This window comes from Apostichopus japonicus, chromosome 13, assembly GCF_037975245.1.
Source record: "Apostichopus japonicus isolate 1M-3 chromosome 13, ASM3797524v1, whole genome shotgun sequence".
In the NCBI taxonomy this organism is placed as follows: Eukaryota; Metazoa; Echinodermata; class Holothuroidea; order Aspidochirotida; family Stichopodidae; genus Apostichopus; species Apostichopus japonicus.
Window position 1 is genome coordinate 13,775,841 of NC_092573.1, and position 20,533 is coordinate 13,796,373.

The following is a 20,533-nucleotide window of genomic DNA, read 5'->3' on the forward strand; positions in this document are numbered from 1 at the left end:
AATTGTATGCAATTGACATTCCTCAGTCACTTGCGTCTCTGCATAATCTTCATTGGCTGAACGTCTAAAACTGCTACTGTAGTCAATTTTGTCAAATTACAGTACTTCGTCCTTTGGACCTTTGCCAAACACTTCATACACTCTTATTTTGTGTCTGCTAGCTTTATGTACTACTAGGGTGTGTCATGCATTACAAAATAACAACTTTTTTTCGTCAGCTGTCACTCATACCTCCACCTTTGGGTAGATAAACAAGTAATAAAATAATTCAAGTTTTCAATGTTTTGTTAGTGGGTCTTTGCAGATATGCTGGTACTGTAGGTACTGTACTAAATGAAAAATAACAATCATAGCTTGACTGGGCATGTGTGACTAACATGAACAAAGTAAAATTGGTGTTGTATTTATCTGCATTGCAATAACAATCCTTAGTCACTCCGGCTTGTTTTTACAGGTCAGTTATGGCCACCTGGATGATAGCTTTAGTAGTATAAAAGCTCTGTCTTTGTTCCAATCATTACGTTTTTCTTCTTAAACTTGCATTTGATTTCCAAACAATTCAACATCTAAATGTTGTTAAAGTTTGATTCCAAAGGAACTTGAGAGATTCAATTTCTAAATGAGCCTCCTGTTTCTACACAACACACTGCAAATTAAGATTTATATCAAAGTGTACCTGGGGAGAGTTGGAGATGAGGGTAGGAATGTCAATAGTTGATATGGTATGATAGTATTTAAATGTATGCAAAAATGGTTGGACACATTGCTACAAAAGGACACAGATTTTTTGGTGTACAGCAGTTTTGTTTGTATATATAGAGTATATTTAATTTTCAGTATTAATTATTTATTAGTATAAGTTAATTAAAGAAAATTAAGGATGATTGTTCATCTCAAATTTGTCTTTCATATTAAATTATGAACAATAAGTTATTTAACTGCAGAAGAAGGTAAAAATAAGTCAAAACTTCCTGGCTTGGCTTTTGTATGGGGGGGGGGAGGGTATATGAGGTACATGGACTATCCCAATATCACATCTATACAGTATCCTAGAGTACTGACAGACTACATAGTTGGGAATATGGACTTGACTAAGAAGCAGGTATAAGAGCTGTTTGAAATTGATAAAGCAGTCATTGTACAGCTACAAATCAGTTACTCACAAAATATCTTTGATACTTTTGATTCCCTTATATGCATCTTCCATCATTCACAGACTAATACCGTAAATTTATACGTGGTTCCTTTTCTCCATGACAAAGCAATGCTAGGCTAATAAAAGCCTAAAGGAGACATAGGTGGAAGGGAGTTTAGATAATATTTAGAATCAAGAAAAACCTGTGTAATGTTGGACGGTTGTGCAAAGTTGTCAGCCAAACTGTGTAAACCAAGTTACATTTTCACATAAGTAACGGGATGTTCTTTTATGAATTTTTTGGAGGGGAAAGGGTCGGAGGGAATGAAGTTATTTTTTATGCTTTATTTATTTATTTAAAATTTTGGAAGACGGAAAGGGAGGGATTAATCTAAATGACCCCAAAATTTGGCAAATCTGACCATCCTGAAAAGTACTTATTAACCCTAATGATAATGTGAATAATTCTCTACTAGAGTTCCAACATTATATAATTAATTTTCAGTACAAATTCCAGTGTCCAACTTTTAAAATATGTGACAATTTGTATGTGTAGTTAAATAATTTAGCTTAACACCAGCAGAAGAAGTACTTGTAAGCCTTTAATGTCAACCACAGTACTAAGTATGCACAGTACTGTTCACAGCTTGGCTCTTCAATGGTTCTTCATAACTAGTGACTCTTTCTGAAATCAATACATCCAATTTGTAAATGGGACCTACTTTTTAATGTAACACAGAATGTAATATGATTGTCTGTGGAAGGGTTCCCACCTGCTTTTTACCTTTATTGTGTGTATATAAAAACAGTGCATGCAAGAGTTCTCAGTAATTTTGCCTACCGTATGTCTTATGTTCAATTTGCCAATCACTATTAACAATCCGTGCTATTCAAAATGTCTTGCGCTTCCAGCTGACAAGGCTCTCCCCTGAAGATTATGAAGATGGCCTTTTTCTCACTTCTGACAATAACTGGCTTCCACGTAACACAGCTCTGTACTTTATCTAGTCTTTATCAAGTCCTCACTAGAACTGACTAATTAGTTTACCTATGATGTATGATCATTGAAGGTACTGTAATGAACTACTAATGGCATACCTCAAGCAAACTGAAAATAAGTCGTACTTTTAATGTCAAAGTTACAAAGCTGTTGCCATGGTTAAATGTGGACTTAGAATCATCAAAACACTAAAATCTACAAAACATTATGGAAGCATTGAAGTTAAGGCCCATCAGATTTCAAGTATTCACTTCTAAGTCTATTACACTAATGTCAGTTAGTTTCTGAATTACCTAAATTATCGCAACAATAATGCAGACAGTTGTGATTTAGACAATGTAACCTTATTGTGTTTTCCATAGAACACACACCGCCGGATTTCGGACATTCGCAACTTGCAGATCAAGACATACTGTACTGTAGCTTGCACTGGTCAAAACATTAAACAAACACCACTACTTACGTATACATGCTATGCAACAATGTCAATGGCTTTTACTGCTATGAATACAAAGGTTAATGTTAAACGCTCTAGTGCTGGGAACTTTATACAATAAAGAACACAGGGAAAAAACAATCTTGTTCAGTTGTGAGTATTTGAAGGCAAAACAGAAACAATTACTAAACACAGGGAGTAATTAATAGAGTGTTCAAGTTTTGTGTACAGTATACAGTTTTGTGTACGGTATGCAGTTTTGTGTACAGTAAGCAGTTTTGTGTACGGTATGCAGTTTTGTGTACAGTATGCAGTTTTGTGTAGTTTAAAGGAATAACAAAGGCAGGGACCAAAAACAATTTATATTATTCTGTACCCTCAAAACTATCTAATATTCGGTTTTTAAGTTAACCGCTTCCTGTTGGACTGAATACGCTCGCTTTGAAAATTGGCTCCTATAAGGCCTCACCACAATACACAGTAAGCCGCCGTTTCGTTCCTAGCAGGATTTCATTCAGCTAGGCTGAATGACAAGTTACAGTAACAGAAGGGACACATACACACACAGGATACAGACAGGTTCATGAGCTGGGTAACATTGGCAGACATTTGGCCTCTGTACCATATATAGGTAATGTACTGTAGAGTATTATAATGTACTGTGCAGTGTTATAAAGTACTGTACAGTGTTATAAAGTACTTTACAGTGTTAAAATGTACTGTACAGTCTTATAATGTACTGTACAGTCTTATTATGTACTGTACAGTGTTATTATGTACTGTAAAGAGTTATTATGTACTGTACAATGTTATAAAGTATTGAACAGTGTTATAATGTACTTTACAGTGTGATAATGTACTGTACAGTGTTATAAAGTACACTGCAGTACTAGGTCAATACTACATTGAATGACTCATCAGTTTACTTAAACAGGGTTAAATGAACCGCACATTTATATATTTCACGATCAAGATTAAATCCTGTAAGGTCGCCTCAGTCATCAAGTTGATGAAATTTGGAGATATAATGTATAATGCAATCATGACATGCATCATGGGTTGGCTGACTTCTTTTTCCTGCAAAAATGTCCTAAAAAGCCAAATCAAAGAAAGAAAAGTTCCCCACTCTTTGCAAATAATATATACAGTTAATAGTATCAACAAATTTCTTGCTCAATTTGGGGGAAATCCTGGTTGGAAAGGTTATCGTCAGTGCCAGTGGGATCATATTGTCAGTTTGTAATGGCACTGTGCCATTACAGTAGAAGGTGAGAACTGTTTACTTTATGTGGTCAACCTTAATGAATCCAGCTAAAAGAGATACAAACCCAACCATCATCTTTAGCTAAACTATGATAGAGATCTTTGCAATTAAAATCCCCCAAATATTTTGCTCAATTTGGGGGAAATCCTGGTTAAAAAGGTTTTAGTCAGTGGGATCATTTTGCCACTACAGTAGAAGGTGAGAACTGTTTACTTTCCTTTGGGGGTTTTCAGTTCATATTTTCAAGTGTAATGTGTACAGTGTTGACAATGAATTCTAAGTACATATTGGTTGTGTTCAGACCTTCAATAGTTTATTGTAGATGCAGCATAAAATTGCACAAAAAAAAACAAATCCCTGTCATCAAAAGTAGACAATCTAAGCAAAACCATTAATAACATAGTGTTGTGAGGATATTGCCGATATCGAATCTGGCCGATATCCAATATTACAATCACGATATCGGTCCGATAATGATACCGATATTCTTAAACAGCCAGAATGAATGTAAAATTGCAATTAAGTCATTAATACATAAATTATTTAACTTAAAATCGGCTATTATAAGTCATTCTTGTTTTCACAACTCACAAACAGTAATCACTTGTAATAGTCTCATTTGCAGAAGCCTGTTAGTCAACTATAGTTGATATAATATGTGAATATTCTATAACACTAGTCTTAACCTCAACTTCTTTTGAAAGGAACAATCATATCCCCTACCAAGTTGATATGCATGAAACTGTGTGTAGTACTTTTTTTGTTGTGGAAAAACACAAGCATATGCGTCCTGTTACTTCTGTTGTATATATAATTCATTACTCTGTTTGACCAACTACATTCAACACTAAGGCTGCGAGTCTTATATGAACTGTTGTCAAATGGAGCAACGAATATCTTAGCAACAATCTTAAATGTTGACATTGTGAGATGAAACAAACTAATTTCATGTAGAAAGACAATTAGTATCCTGGCTAAGAATTTTTACTACCCCTTGTGTTTACCAGAACCAAAACAAAAACTTTCTCTTCAATCTTTTAATTTCAGTAAAAACTTATATCCTACCATTACCGGCTAGATTGAAAACTAAGCCTAGCCAGAATTGGCAAGTGCTTCGTGTTGAAATATTTCATACACCAATTGGCAAAAAAACAAAATGTAAACTTGATCCTCAAATTAAAATATTTTATCAGTCATTGAGGTTTTAAAAATTACATCCATGATACATTTTGCAGTTTTTAATGAGATGTGTCACTTTTGAAATGATTTAGTGAGGGGTTTTTCATGTGTGCTATAACTTATATTCTCAGCTGAGGCCCAGAAGCACTGTGCAAGTCAGTGTGATAGCCAACTAGTTTTATAAAGTGTTTTTAACATCACATAAGTTACTTCTCACGTTGTGTTTGACTGTGGTAGGCTACATTGTTTGGCTGAATATGCCATGTTTACAATTTTGATTGTACAAAGGGTTTCTTGGATTCTTGCCAAGAATATTTGCAACTTGGGCAAAACAGGTGTCAGCACTAAGCAGGTATGTTCAGTTATTATTATGTTGTGTTCACTTGTATTTACAGCGGCCAGACCAGTGAAACTGCTAAGTACATAGCGTTAAGTGACCTGATTGGTCTGTTTACAGATCGTTATCGTTAAATATTTTCCGAACTTGCGGCTTGTTTCTTTGACCAGCTCTGATCGGCATATTGACCACTGGATATTAATCGAAATCGAAACTGCGGCTAAAGAAATGGGTTGTTTAGGACAGATTAATAAATAGTCTCAAGTATAATTATGATAGAAAAAATATGAGATAAAAAAGTTTAATTTATACAAATTAATCCTCAGGAACATAATTGCTTACTTTGGCTCCAGCAATGATTACCTTGCTTCTAATGATGCATTAACCTCGCTACAATTTCCATAGTAAAAAGGTGTTCACCTCACAGCAAATATTAATATAGCAACAACTCTTAGGCCTTAGAACTGCTACTTGGTTTTCATTGCGATTGACATGTCAGGCTGCATTTTGCTTATTGTGTGGATTAGTGTCATATCAACTGAGGCTGCCAGTTTATTGAGACAGTTGCAAAACATAACATGTCTTCTTTTATTTTATTGTAGGCAACATTTTGACAGGCTAAATTGAAGTTGGCAACTTGTATGTTTTGTTGACGCCTGCTGTTTGTTAACCTTGGCAGTAACGTTACAGTAAATTACTAGTACTATACTGTAGCTTGCTCTTTCGATATCATGTCTGGGAATGATTTTATCTGGTTTCGCATCAATCGCAAAATGCTATACAAAATGCTCACGTTTGCTCTGTAAGTGTATAGATGTATAGCAGTTTTCTATGCAGGATCTGTACTATTTCAATGAGAGAAAAAAAATTTCCAGACCCTTTGAGAATGTGTGCAGAAAAGTTGAACACTAAATTGTTACCTGCATGTACAACTATCTGGTGTCCAAGGCTACTGCAATGTGTGTAAAGGTTACATGAAGATGATACTTCTGGACTGCGCAGAGAAAGAGGGGGGGGGGGGAAGGAAGGGGAAGGAATGGCATACAGATGGAGGAGAGGCATGGGGGTTATACAGTAGTGTTGAGGCAGAGAAGGCACGACAAAAAATGAAAATAGTTTCTTCCTGTCTCTGTTAATCGTTTTAGAGTTGGTAATCTCACCTGATCATGTGTTCATAGTCTTTTTCTTTGGATTCCTTCCATCTTCTGTACATGACTGATGCATCAACGTTAGCAGGTGAAAATGTGTTAGGCTCATTGAGTAGTGATATCACACTTAGTAAGATTGTTCTGTGGGAAGGAAAGATAAATAGAATATTAAAGGAGACACGAAGAATACATTGATGCTATAGGTATATATAGTAGCGGTACTGTATACAGACTACAGTACAAGGATCGCATCTACTATGTATGTCACGTAACTACATAATTAAACCTACGAATGAACATTATCATACTGTACTGTAGTATGCTGCAGAATGCATGGAATTACCTATACTACCAAGCCACCATTACCCTACTAAAATCATTTAATTCCATAACAACTTTAACCTGGAAGAAAGAGAGTCCTCATGTTTTCATTATCAGTGAATATGAAATTTGAGAATCCATATCAAACATCAATTTGGTACTGGACATGTTTTAAAACTTAACAGTGAGATGAGGAATTTAAACATTTGATACCCTAGTTTCCTTTGTACACTCTTTTTACACTGCTGACAGGATGTTGTTTTAAGTGTATTGTGAAAGTGAAATATATGGAGATGTTGAATGACTTGAACCACATGTACACAGTATGTTGGACTGTTCTTAGAACTAGATTTATGACCAGGCAACAGAATGTTTATAAACCTCAAGTTTCACAGGATGTTTAATTTGCAATCAATAAACTACCACCATAAAGATCTCTGTTTAATCTTCTGTAGGAAAACAACTCATTATCCATAATAAACTTTATACTGCAAAACAACTTTCATTAGTCAAGGTGGGCGGGGGGGGGGGGGGTATTAAAGAAAAAACACTATTGGAAAAAAGCCATCCATCACAGTTTCTCTTACCATGGTACAAATTGATTGAATTAGCTTTTATATCATTGCAAACACTGTTTAATCAGGACTGTAATTATTCCATTACGACAAATAGGTTGTACTGCACACTACCTTGTAGCTCTACCAGTGAGTGTCAATTATAGCAACTACACACACAAACAACAGATCACCAGCTGTTGTGGGAACTTCAGGGATAAGTGCATGCAGATACTGTATTTGCCGACACAAAGAGTCCCAAAGGTTTACTTTGTTGTACCTGAATAGTGCTGAGTACACGGAACTTAATGTAATTACTATCTGGCGATGTCGCATGGGTAAATTGCTGTAAAACATGTAAAAGATATTTAGAAATATTTGTACACAAGGAACCATAGTATTTCATAAGGAAGGAAATTCAAAAGTGCTACACAAAATTTGTATGTTCACTATGTACACAAAAAACTACAGTATCAAATGATCATAGTCCACTTTGTTGGCTATGACAGAGAGGAGGTTCATAAGAAACAAGGTTGACTGTTCTCATATAAATTACAAATTGCACAGCAATTGGTAAATCCAGGTTTGGAAGTAACTACAGACTTACACACATTGTGTGCTGGAGATTTTCACACATAGAGTCCCCCTGATCTGTACGCTGAGCCTTAGAATATATTATCCAGCATTGCATGATGGTAAAATGCTATGTGAAATGGACAAACTGCACTGCACAATTGCAAAGATGTATATAGAAGTATTTGTACACTGTAACTATAATTACTTTATAAGGAAGGAAAGTCAGGGCCTCCAAAACAATTTGTACAGTATATCAAGAAAACCTTTGATCATTTTAAAGACCATTTGTAAACTGCTTCTGACAGAGCTTCATAAGAAGCAAAGTTTACTGTTCACATTGCACAGCATTGGTAGTTCAGGTTTGGAGGTAACCACAGTACAGTTGTGTACAGTTGTGCACTAGAGACTTCGACTCAGACTCCCTGATTCACGCAGCGTTAAATCTTCATTGTTTGTGATCCGACCCTCGCATACAGTAATGCAGTCAATGCTGTGCAAGTGTACACATGTTCAGGTCCACTACATGCTGTGCTTATTAATAGTACATTGAAAAAGATGAGATAGACAATCAGCGAGAGTGTCAAGCTGCAGTAAATGAACATGCAATGAACATTCTGAACATGGATAGTTTACATCAATGTTAGTCATCAATTCTAATTAATGTGGAACATGGACATATAATCAATAATTACTCTTTTTAATGTTGATTAAATTACTGTTATATGTGCTACACAGCTATCACTCACGTCCATTATTTACTGTACGAGCAGTTTCCTGTACGTGAACCTGTGTATTTTCCATTTTGAAATGTCTAAATGTTAAACTTGTGTACATGTAACAACTATTCATGCATGAGTTCATGGTAACCAGAATTTTGTTACAGATTTGGCAAGGAAAATATTAATGCAATTAGGGAAGTCTATGCAACTCTGTTAAAAGGATTTCCCCTTTTTTCAGTCCAACAGAGCGCTGCTCTACATACAGTACTGTAACCTACTGTACAATCTCTCTAGTACATGCAAATTAAGATGTTCATGAATACAACCAAACAGTTGAGCCTTTCCTTGGAAGATTCGACATGCACAGACTGACTGACAATTCGTCTATTTTATAGCAAATATGATCTTTATCTTTAGAATTACTGTACTATTAAACTTAACGATATACACAAAAAAAAATCAAAAGATAAATCAAAAGCAATCGGTATGTGAGCAAGCAAAAAGGACAAAAACCAAAAAAGTTTTGAGTTTCTTCTGGCTAGATATCTACTGAATACAGTAGGTGAATGTTAAATGATCTTATAGACTCTTTGACTATGGCTTACAGAGAATGGGACAGGAAGTTACTCTGCTTACATATCTAACTTTCTCCTTAAACAGAGGTTTTAAGGTACTAAGAAAAAACAAAACTATGACATCACACATGACATCATTCTTGGTATACAGATCTGATATGCACATACAGGTGTAAGGTTTCTGTTGTAAAGAGTAACTCTGGAGGGACTAAAAAAGTGGAAGGAATATCATGTAATATTTGGGCTAGTAAACTGTTACTGAATGGATTAGTAATATCTCTGGAGAATATGATGTAGGAGGACTTCCTGTCTGCGCTAAGTAGCTAAGTTATTCTACAGGTCAACTTGAGGTGAACCATGGAGGTAAAACAGTAAGGGGAAAGGGTGGATGTCTGTAAAAGACTCTGTTATAATATTAGCAAAAAACTAATCGACTTCCTTTTAGTCTACTGCACATTTAGTATCCAATGAGTTGAGTCTCACACAAGTTATGCACCTATGATAGTAGCAACGTACAGTTTATTCATACCTTAATTAGTCTATGGCTATATCTGCACAATAAATATGTATTAGTGTTGTGCTACTTTGACAGATCACATTAGATTTCATACCTAAGCATCAAACAGCTGTTTAAATGATATATTCTCTCTCTCCTAGCTACAATATGGATTACTAGTCTGTTAGAATTACATAGTCACCTACTGTAGCATTACCTTTATTTGCATATAAAGTATTTGTTTGGATTATCTGGACATGTTCAGAGAGAGGGAGGGGAGATGGAGGGGGAGGGGAGAGACATTGTCTCAATGTGGGATAAATTTACAGTACAGTACAATTATGAACGGCAAGACATTGAATCCTGATACAGCACATCCAGCTTATCCAGCTTACATACTTGTACACGTTAAGTCACAACACAGTAGAAATCCACTCCTGTCCTCATGCCTATGGTATTTTGCTTTTACATTGTATAGTACATATTACATACTGAGTATTGATGTAATGATGTGGACTAAACATGTACCGTTCATCAAAGTACTCCTAAATTTATAGAAATGCTGCAAATCACACGATGCTTAATAAACTTCATGATTACTGCATGTCCTTGAAAGTCTCCACAGTCCACTATGACAAAACTTTAAGTAGCGCAAAAATTGGATTTTCTATGATTAAACTGACTTTAGGCTTCTGTGATGACCAACTTGGCCTCTGTTCGTAATAAGGTGAAGAGGTTCTGTGAGTAACTCTGTTTATATATACTGTAGAAATGTATTAAAGATTTCTTTTAAGTTATTGTTCACTCTCTATGATAATAATATATATCCAGAGGGAAGTTCACTGTACAGTAGAGGTTGAACTCAGTCAGTTCAGGGGGAATGTTCATTTTGTGGCTGTAAACAAATACTGTAGACATCTACTGTACCAGAACCAAATCCTACAATTCCATCCCTCCGAGTCATCAAGACCTTTAAAGGATTTTCTGGTGGCTGAAATTGATTGCTTAGCAAAAGTGGTGATAAAGAATTTTTCTGAATCTTTCAGGCGAAAACCATATTCTCATTACTATTTGGTATCCCGAAGATATACAATTTTTCAAATTTTGTGTTATTTGTAATTATGCGTCTGGCAACAGTAGAATGGGTGATGTCATCAGGGCACCTCAGATGCAAATGTCACTGTTTGTCTTCATAACATGTCAATCACTTATCCACAGAGGGAAAAATAATTCTACACAAAAGACACATACATTTCGAAGTACAGAGAACTATGACAGCTTTGCCAATTTTTATAAATGTATCAGCTGGTTTTGAGGATAGATCAATAAGAAGAATATAATAGCCCAAATAAAGCTTTTTGAGGAGCATTTGACCATATGACATCAATGACCCCCTACTTCCTGGAACAAATAGATAAGAAATCCTAATATTTGGCCAAAGTCCAGAATATAGTTGTTTAAGAACTCCTTTGTTTAAAGAGCTGCAATTTTTATTCAATTGTAAAACTTCAAATGAATTGTGATAGGTTTTATATATTTTTTTATCAGATAACATCTTGTATGTATTGTTTTAATATTGTATTTAATTACTCGTTTTTATAAATATGTTTATATTTATATTGGAATACATCAAATGAATTGAATAATGGGAGTAGTTGAACTTTGAAGGTTAGGCAACTAACATCTTGTATGTATTGTTTTAATATTGTATTTAATTACTCCATTTTATAAATATTTTTATATTTATATTGGAATAAATCAAATGAATTGAATAATGGAAGTAGTTGAACTTTGAAGGTTAGGCAACTAACATCTTGTATGTATTGTTTTAATATTGTATTTAATTACTCCTTTTTATATATATTTCTATTTATATTGGAATAAATCAAATGAATTGAATAATGGGAGTAGTTGAACTTTGAAGGTTAGGCAACTAACATCTTGTATGTATTGTTTTAATATTGTATTTAAGTACTCCATTTTATATATATATATATTTATATTTATATTGGAATAAATCAAATGAATTGAATAATGGGAATAGTTGAAGGTAGGCCAGTCAAAATACTAGGTTACATTCAATCAACCATATCTGGAGTTAGACACAAGACATTGAGAAGCGGCTTTCAAATAGCAAGATGGAATATTTTTCTCTTCATTAAAATTCACATTGTTTTTTACCAGAAAATCCTCTTTTTAATCAGGGCTTGCACATCAGCCTGTCCAAATCTTCCAGGAACTGTATGACTCAAGATTGGGAATTAAACAAACTCAAACACAAGGCTTTGAGATATTTTTGCCAACTGTTGGGTAATGAGTGAGTGATTAACCCATTCCACTTGATACCGGAATGTTTGCCACCTGGACTTTCGTCAAAATATTAAACACAAATTTTACGGTAAACTGGGATATTGTAAAAGAAAAATTTAAAGGAGAAATAAACCCTAGTTATTTTTGCATCCATTCTTACGTTTTGACAGATGGTCTTTCCAGTAAAAGCAAAAGAAAAGCATAAAAATCCCTTCTTTGAGGTGAAAAAACGATTTGAATGTAGTTCATGTGTCGCGCCATTTTGTTTGAATTGAGCCAGTACCCGGATGTACCATTTCAAGACAAAATCGTTGCCAATCCCTAAAATAATTAGAATTGTACTTTCAACAATAGTAATGAATAAAATATCGATCAAAAATTATCTTTTGTCTTTATTGATCTGTAAAAATGCTTAAAAAGTGTGTGAAATTTGTTATTGTAACGAGTATCAGTAGAAATATAAATTTTGGGATCTTTTCAAGGATTTGATTTTTAACGTGTTTAAATTAGATTGCTTTCAACACGCAAACCGTACTCAGTCCTAGCGATAGCGTTACTTACGTCCATCATTGCACTCCAATTTACTGTAGAGCAAATATCTTCAAAAAAGAAAATGGAAGCCTTTGGATTGGAATCGTATCTTTTCGAACCAGAATATTCAGAGGAAGAACTGAGACATCGAGAGGAGGAGTTTGTGCAAAGAATCAGTCGGCGACTGTTGGTGATGTTGGGTCGAATTCCGTTGCTGATACGAATACCGGTTCCGCGAGCCACTGCGAAGAATGGTGTCTGTGTGCACTCTCTTCGCCATTGGAAAGCGACAAGGGGAGGGTATGCTGCTATGGATTGTTCGCGGAAAAAGCTCTGTTGAACGCAGGAGAATGTCTGACCAACAGACCTGAATTCTCCCAGATATTTTTGCAGCCAGTTCATTTAGAACTCTGTTTTGTAAATTTCTTGAGGTACAAGGAGAATCCTTTTCCTACGGCTGCTGAGAACATAACGAACAGGTACTGTACACCTCAGTGAAAGTTCACTCTTTTCCGGATATTTTATTCCATCTGGAATAACGAAATATCTTTTTCCTTTTCTGCTCCCTCTTCCCCTCTTCGGTTAACACAACCAAAGGCTTGGCATTCGGGCATTTTAACCGGTGAAATAAGCGAAGCAAGATGCTCGAACATAGTGTGAATAGACTATAACTCGTATGCAAAGCTTCATTGTTTTGAAGTTACGATGTGGCTGGTGTATGTCACTTTTGAAGCGCCCCCAATCCTCATTTTAACAAAATGGCCGTTGTTCAAATGGGTAAAAAAAAATAATTGGAAAATTCGCGTAAAATTCAGGGAAACTATATTTTGCTTAGTAATTTCATAAATGGTATCAGAAAAATATCCCCTACCGCATGTACGCTCCAAAAACCCAGAGTTTATTTCTCCTTTAAGTTTAACTTTGACACTATTTGGAATGAAAACTGAACAGACTGTCAGCAAATAACCTACATTTTATAGACTTTTTGTACCAAACAGCATCAATGTTTGTCAAAATCTTATCCAAATGTTATATTTAACCAGCTTTTTATGAGATTTTAATGAAATGATTTCAAGAAGGCACATATTATTGTGTGGAGTATGAAGCAATGTGTGTTACTCAACAATTTTTCTTTTTGGATATTTTAGACTAACCTGTAATATAGGGAAGAGTTTTGCAATGCTACTTTAATCTGGCAATAAAGATGATGTTGCCAGCTCTTACCTTTTTAAATCATTAACGAGATAATCCATTGTTTTATAATCTGTTATTAAACACAGATCATTTGTAATTGACATGGCCCCTGCCTAACATTCAGAGCATAAAATACATTATTAGATTGTTGCATTAATATCACAACTGTGTAGAGTATTAAAGCGTAGTGACAGATCACCAGTCCGACGTGATAGTGAAACGGCAGCATAACAGTAAAAGGTTCAGCATGTCACTCTAAAAAACACACTGAGGATAGAGTGAGTGTGTTTCAGCTATGAGGAGACAGGTAAGCTGAATCTGATACAGTGTCAATCACTGTACATAATGCAGCCTATAAGCTTACCTGACACTCTGTGTAGGATTCCATCTCTCTGATGCCAACTCCCCACTTCTAGGGTCGTCTACGGGAGGATGGAGTATAGATATACAAACGTCGCCACTCTGCAGGGCAAGAGGAATACTTTAGTAAGAAAATATACAACTGTTTGTACGTAATAGTTTGATCCTCATACTGAAATATCCAACAATATAGTGCAGACATAACTTATGGTAATGATTGTTCATTCAGTTCAAATGTTTGACACTCGTTAAAATTCAAATTCAAGATATTATTTATCAAGATTAATCCTTAATAAAACTATTCAAGAATATCTCTGATTGAGTGTCAGCAGATTGACTATTTAATACCGGAATCACAGAAGCTTGCAGCAAGGCCGATCAAGTGTTCAGGACCAACTTTCTCGACACAGTTTGCATCTTTCAAAATCGAGTGCTATTTAAGAACGTTGTGTTTATTGGATTGGAAAGAATTTTAAGAAAACCCAACATTTTACTAATTTATGGTGTATTTCACAAAAATAGTTCAATTTTATTATAATGTATTTTGTTTTTCTTCTAACAGTCCTGTTTTATCTACCAATAGTTAATGTATTAAATATGAACCCCACTCAATGCCTCTCACTATATACCTCAGAGGTTGATTGTGTTGCCTAGATGCAAAACTATCACATAACGATTCCAAATAAAGCTCAAACATTGACTTTGGATACCACTTGATAGATGCCCCCAGTACATATGAATCAGATTTGCTGGCAGTATGATAAACCTAATCAAAGAATACAGATGAATACCATTGGAACAGAGGTTCGTCTAAATAGTGCAGTAGTACTTAACAGTGCACAGCTTGAGTTGATAAATCATGTGGTACAAAGATGCTCATGGTAACCTATGGTGTAACAGACAATTTTTGGACTGAGTAAGCTTTTATCTTTGCCACAACATGTCCTGTTCTGTAGTTTGAAGTGCACTTTGATTTTTCCTCTTTGAAGTCACTATCTGTCATTAACCTGTACAATCAAAACGTATAGTATAAAGGTCTGCTCTCTCTATAAGACTTCTGTTGGCAGTTGTGCTAGAAGGAAACCTGTTAGCTTTAATAGCTTCGCTTTTTCTTTTTGTTATTAATCTTTTGGTAAAATAATCACCTCACAGAGTACAAAGTCAGTGAGATTAAAAGAACACAAAATATTATTTTATCTAGCATGAGATGGCAGGAAAAGACCTGGTACTTTGCAGTGTAGCCAATGTTACACTAAATATATTAATGTGAAGCACTGCATATAGACTTGAGACTACATACATTCATGTCATACTGCATACAGACTTGATACAACATACATTAATGTGATAAAGCATACAGAGTTGAGACTCAACATTAATGTGATGAAGCATACAGACTTGACACTACATACATGAATTTCATACCCATACAAACTTGATACTACATACATTAATGTGCTGAAGCATACAAAGTTGAGACTACATACATTAATGTGCTGAAGAATAAAAAGTTGAGACTACATGCATTAGTGTGCTGAAGCATACATAGTTGATACTACATACAGTAATGTGATGCTGCATACTGTACAGAGTCGAGACTGGTACATTTATGTTATAATGCATACAGAGTTGAGAATCTTAATACAAGGCAGTAAATCAAACAGTGTTTGACTAGGTTCCAGCGTAGATACTGTAGATATATCTAGCTATTGGATATGGTTTATGTATTCTAATACACTTAAATTCATATCACTGAGTACTTGCTGCTGATTTAGCTAGATACAGTAACATCTAAGACATTGGCAAATTTGTGAACTTCTTGAAGACCGCCTCACCTGGATTTTTAAATCCACTACATGGCATGCTCGAAAAAAGTTGCATTCATCTTTTAAAACGGAACAGAACAGAACAACATTTACACAAAACTGTAGACAAGATAAAATGATTAAAATGATGTTTAATCTGCCAATTTCGATGTTGGAGTGTACACTACTTTTTCCACAAAACTGTGGAATTATGATGACAGCTGATCTACAGTAGCTCTAGAACTTACATCATAAATATTTGGATGCCACATTTTCGTCAGGAATCTGAATGACGGTGGTGAATAGGGATAATCGTGAGGAAACTTCATTTCAGCCTGAAAGAGACAAAAACAAAATTGATTAAATGTTTCAGCAATGAAAATTCCCAGTAGATTATTTATAGATTATTTATTTATTTGTTTGCCACAAAAGTACAAAGTGGAGGAAGTCTTCCATCAAGCTTAAAAGCTTAACAATGTGGAAGACTCCCTGAAGAAAGAAAAGAAAAGAAAAGAAAAAACAAAATATATATATGTGTATGAATACATACATAGATATAAGTACAAATTAAATGTTCAATATATATATATAAAGTAATTACATACAGGTATAATTTAGTTTTAGTCAGTAACTAGCTATTATTTCCTTACAAAACCACTTCTTAAAGGATGTGACTGACTTTTTACTCTTTAAATCGTTCATTAGAAGATTCCAGTAAAGTATAAATAGCTTATATAGGGTACAATCTACGATACTTATATGTCTCCTATGAACAGACACCCTTTGGTCTCTACCTAGTCAAACAAGATTGGTCACTTTAACATTCCGTCCCAATGATCCCACAATTGGGTCATGACCGCATCTCCCCTTCCTCCATGGTCAAATTTTGTTGGACTACATGTAACTACAAGTGATATGAAACTCCATTTGTTGACAGGAGACAAGTAGCAGAGATAGTTAAGGAAATATAGCTGGATTGACACAAGTAAAACTTGTGTAAAGTAAGTTGGCCTGACGTATTGATCCTAGCAGGATCTTCTTCAAAGGCTAAATGACAAGTAACAGTAACAGAAGGGACAAAAACACACACAGAATACAGGCAGGTTAATGAGCATGGTGAACACAAAGAGATAGATGTAAGGGGATTAGTAGACAAGGAATGGAGAGAAGAAAGAAACCAACAGCGGGAGAGGAGAGGTAGGAGATAAACAGTGGAGGGACAAAGGGAGGATTATGGGAAGGGGGTAGAAATAAACTGGAGAAGGACAAAGAAAGAAAGGTGTGGGGAAAAGGGTGGAAGAGAGCTATGTGAAGAGGAGTGATGGGGAGGGAGGGCATGTCTTTCCTGAATGTTGAGCCCATGCGGTTGAACAAATAAAACTTCAAAGGTGAAAAAGGACTGTCAGTTGCATAATTCTTTTAAGGGCTGTCTGTCAACTGATCCCACATTTGATTTCACTGATGCCAAAATGATTAAGTACTAAGATTTGTTCACACATACAGTAATAACATTCATTAAATTATACAGAGAACAGAAAGCTGGTGCTGTAGAGCTGCATATATATGTACATGACATGTCCATCAATGTTACCACATATGCCATAATCACATACACATACTGTAGGTACCTACAATATAGGTACAAGTACAAAACATTGAGTGAATTCCTCTTTCCATCTTCAAAGGTTGAAGATATATTTATTCCTAGCAGAACTCAACAGGGAGGAGGGAAACTTGGTAGAGACTTGCCACCTAGATGATTTAACTAGGGTACACTTTATAGTAGACTATGACATGAATTTAACACACATGTACAGTAATATACTCTATTCAAGTAATAATAACAGGCTGCTTCTGTGCTAGGAAGTTACATTGAATGCAGATGATAGCTAAAGTCACCACCTAATCAACTGGCGTTTCACTATAGGCCTACAAATAGCTAATATTACAGTTTGTCAGATACACAATATTATAGTTTATATGTAATGTAGGTGTGTACCTGTACAGGTTAATGTCCTTAGAGTAGAAATGAACTCCTTATGACATCACAGTCTCTTAGGCACTTACACAAACGTCCTAACAGCTAGCTACAACACATTTATGAAAACACTGGTCACATTTCCTGAATGTTGTATGTGAACTGTTTTGTAATGTAGCTATACAGTAGAGTCAAAGACAGAGTGGAAAGCACAAGATTACATCAGCCTGAGTTATGTCATTACTTTAGCTATGATGGGTTAAAACAGTTTTGAGTAGAGTTTGATCAATCTGTTGATGAGCTGTCCATAGACCTCAAATCTCATATCCATTCTGTAGATCTCATTAGCTTGACTAGTTAGCCACGTCTTTTTTCAAAATTGAGGAGCAAAAGTTCAACATTTTGAAATGTCTATGTAGTTTTAATTAAACTGTGTTTGCTATTGCCACTATGAAAAATGGCCAGACAAATGAATCAAGTTTTTTACCTAAACACTTTTTTACTTGTGAACCTTCACTTTGTAGAAAAATCTTGTAGAGAGTGTTACAGTAGTTTGATCAAATTTTAATCTTTTATTGAGTCACCAGTCAGTTTGGAAAGATTTCTGATAAATCTTCAAAAAAGAGCCTTTTGTAGGGAGAGAAACTGTATAAATGCCCCAGTTGGTGTAAGGAATGAAAACAGTCCCAAGTTAAACAGCCCTATGTTGTTACCTTAACCTATTGTAGAACTTGGCAAGAATCACATTGTGAAAGCCTTGAGAATAGGTCATCACAATATAGAACATGTAAACATGGCCAGTACTGAATAACAAAGCTTCCTTCCTTGCAAACAGATTGTCAGTTAAATCATTGATTGCTATACAATGTACAGCAAATAACACATGGTCGTCAACTGTGTACTTCAAAGACGCAATATGTAATAAAAAACAAGGTCAAGGAAAAAGCACACCTTAAACTTTCCTTTCTTCCCTAAAAGCCATATTAACGTGTACACACGCTTTTAAATTGCTACAGACATCTTTGAATCCTGTTTTTACTTCTGAATAATTTCTCAAGTTTGTGATGATGCACTTTATAAGTACATGTACATCACGCTTGCAACTTTCACTGTAAGACCCCAGCAAACAAAGAGCTACTGCACAGCTGACATTTAACGGTCATGTTTTACGTAGAAATAAAGACCATGTAGAGTAACTATCAAGCCTTGCACACAGTGACTTGTGTCAATGCTATGTATACATGCTGTACAGTACTGTAGGTCTTACAAGCATGTACCGTAGAAATTAAATCAGGGAGTTGTTTAAAAAATCAACAAAGCAAAAGAGGAAACCATGAATTTCCCTCATATGTCACTGATCTCGTTTTAGCCTGAAGTACTTTGCACTCTGTCGTATAATTAATTTGTAACATTGCACATGGCTGCAATCATGTCATGTTTACATGTTATAGGTAGGGCACTCGAGCTCTATGGGACTACACAGTTAACAGATCTATTTAATACAGAACTGCATGTGGGAATAACATCAGACTGATCTTACTATTGAAGGGTGTGAAGACTCCCGCAAAAGAAACGTCTAATGCCGGTAATCTGACCTACTGTAGTTTCGAATGAGGTGTAACAGAAGTGCTAGACACCACCATCAATCTCAGAAGTACACACACAGCTTGCTACCGTCGGTAATTAGACGCTAACTAGTGTACAGTCAGTACATACAGACGGGTCAATACCCACAGCACAGTGTGCACACGATACAGCGATGGACATCTCAGGTCCAGCTAAAGATAACAAGGTATCACGTTTCATTACTGTCTGGCAGTGTCTGCATTTTGTAGGGGCACAAACAAAACGTCACTTGCAAGCAACAGAAAGTTAACTTTTTCAGATGGCCACACGCGGTTTGGGGCGAGTCTTCAATGCCTTGAAACCTGCAAGTTTACTGCAAATGATGTACAATAATTCTTACAGTCAATGCTTCATATGCAACCCTTTGAACTGGAAGGAATGGAGTTGAATAAATTACCTTGTAGTAACATGTGTTGTTTAATGGGTAGTGATACTATACAGGGGAAGGTGTATGGGGTGGTGCGTTAACCAACGATGCGGACCGTGTTATTGACCACCGTCCTGGGGAACTAATCTAATTTTGTATAATTATAGGCGCTATTTGCGACCATATCGAATTATTTGGTTACATTTGACAGTTTGTGTCATGGGCGTCAGCAGGTTTCAGAAAGTGGGGGGGACACTATACTATCTAAGCGGAGCGCCACCATTGGTTGGCGCGTAGCGTACCAGAAAATTTTGGGTACATAAGACCCCCTAGATCGCAGGAGACGGCCTTCCTGAGTCGTTTTTAGTTACATCAGAACCAGATCTGTGAGGAGAAATTTTGTCTCACAAAACTAAATTCCGACAGAAAGTACTGGTAGAAAGATGCCGTTCTGACACCAAGGGAAACGAATTACACAGCGTCCATCTCAAACGAAATATTTTCGGTAGTTTGGTATCATATAATACCCTGCATACAGGCAGAATACTGTCTGTAGGGCCTAAAATATATGATATTACCTTCCTGGTGGGGTCTTCGACTTGTTTTCAAGTTGAAATGCGTC

At 35.6% G+C, this 20,533-nt stretch overlaps 1 protein-coding gene across 1 annotated transcript in view; it reads right to left on the reverse strand.

Moving 5' to 3' along the window:
• Positions 1-20,533, reverse strand: part of LOC139978344 (ubiquitin-conjugating enzyme E2 R2-like) — a 29,547-nt gene that overhangs the window by 2,772 nt on the left and 6,242 nt on the right. The window contains exons 2-4 of the mRNA XM_071988467.1: positions 16,189-16,275; positions 14,140-14,237; positions 6,512-6,640 (exon numbers count right to left, since the gene is read on the reverse strand). Of these exons, the coding sequence (XP_071844568.1) occupies positions 6,512-6,640; positions 14,140-14,237; positions 16,189-16,275 (314 nt within the window). The remainder of the gene's footprint in view (positions 1-6,511; positions 6,641-14,139; positions 14,238-16,188; positions 16,276-20,533) is intronic.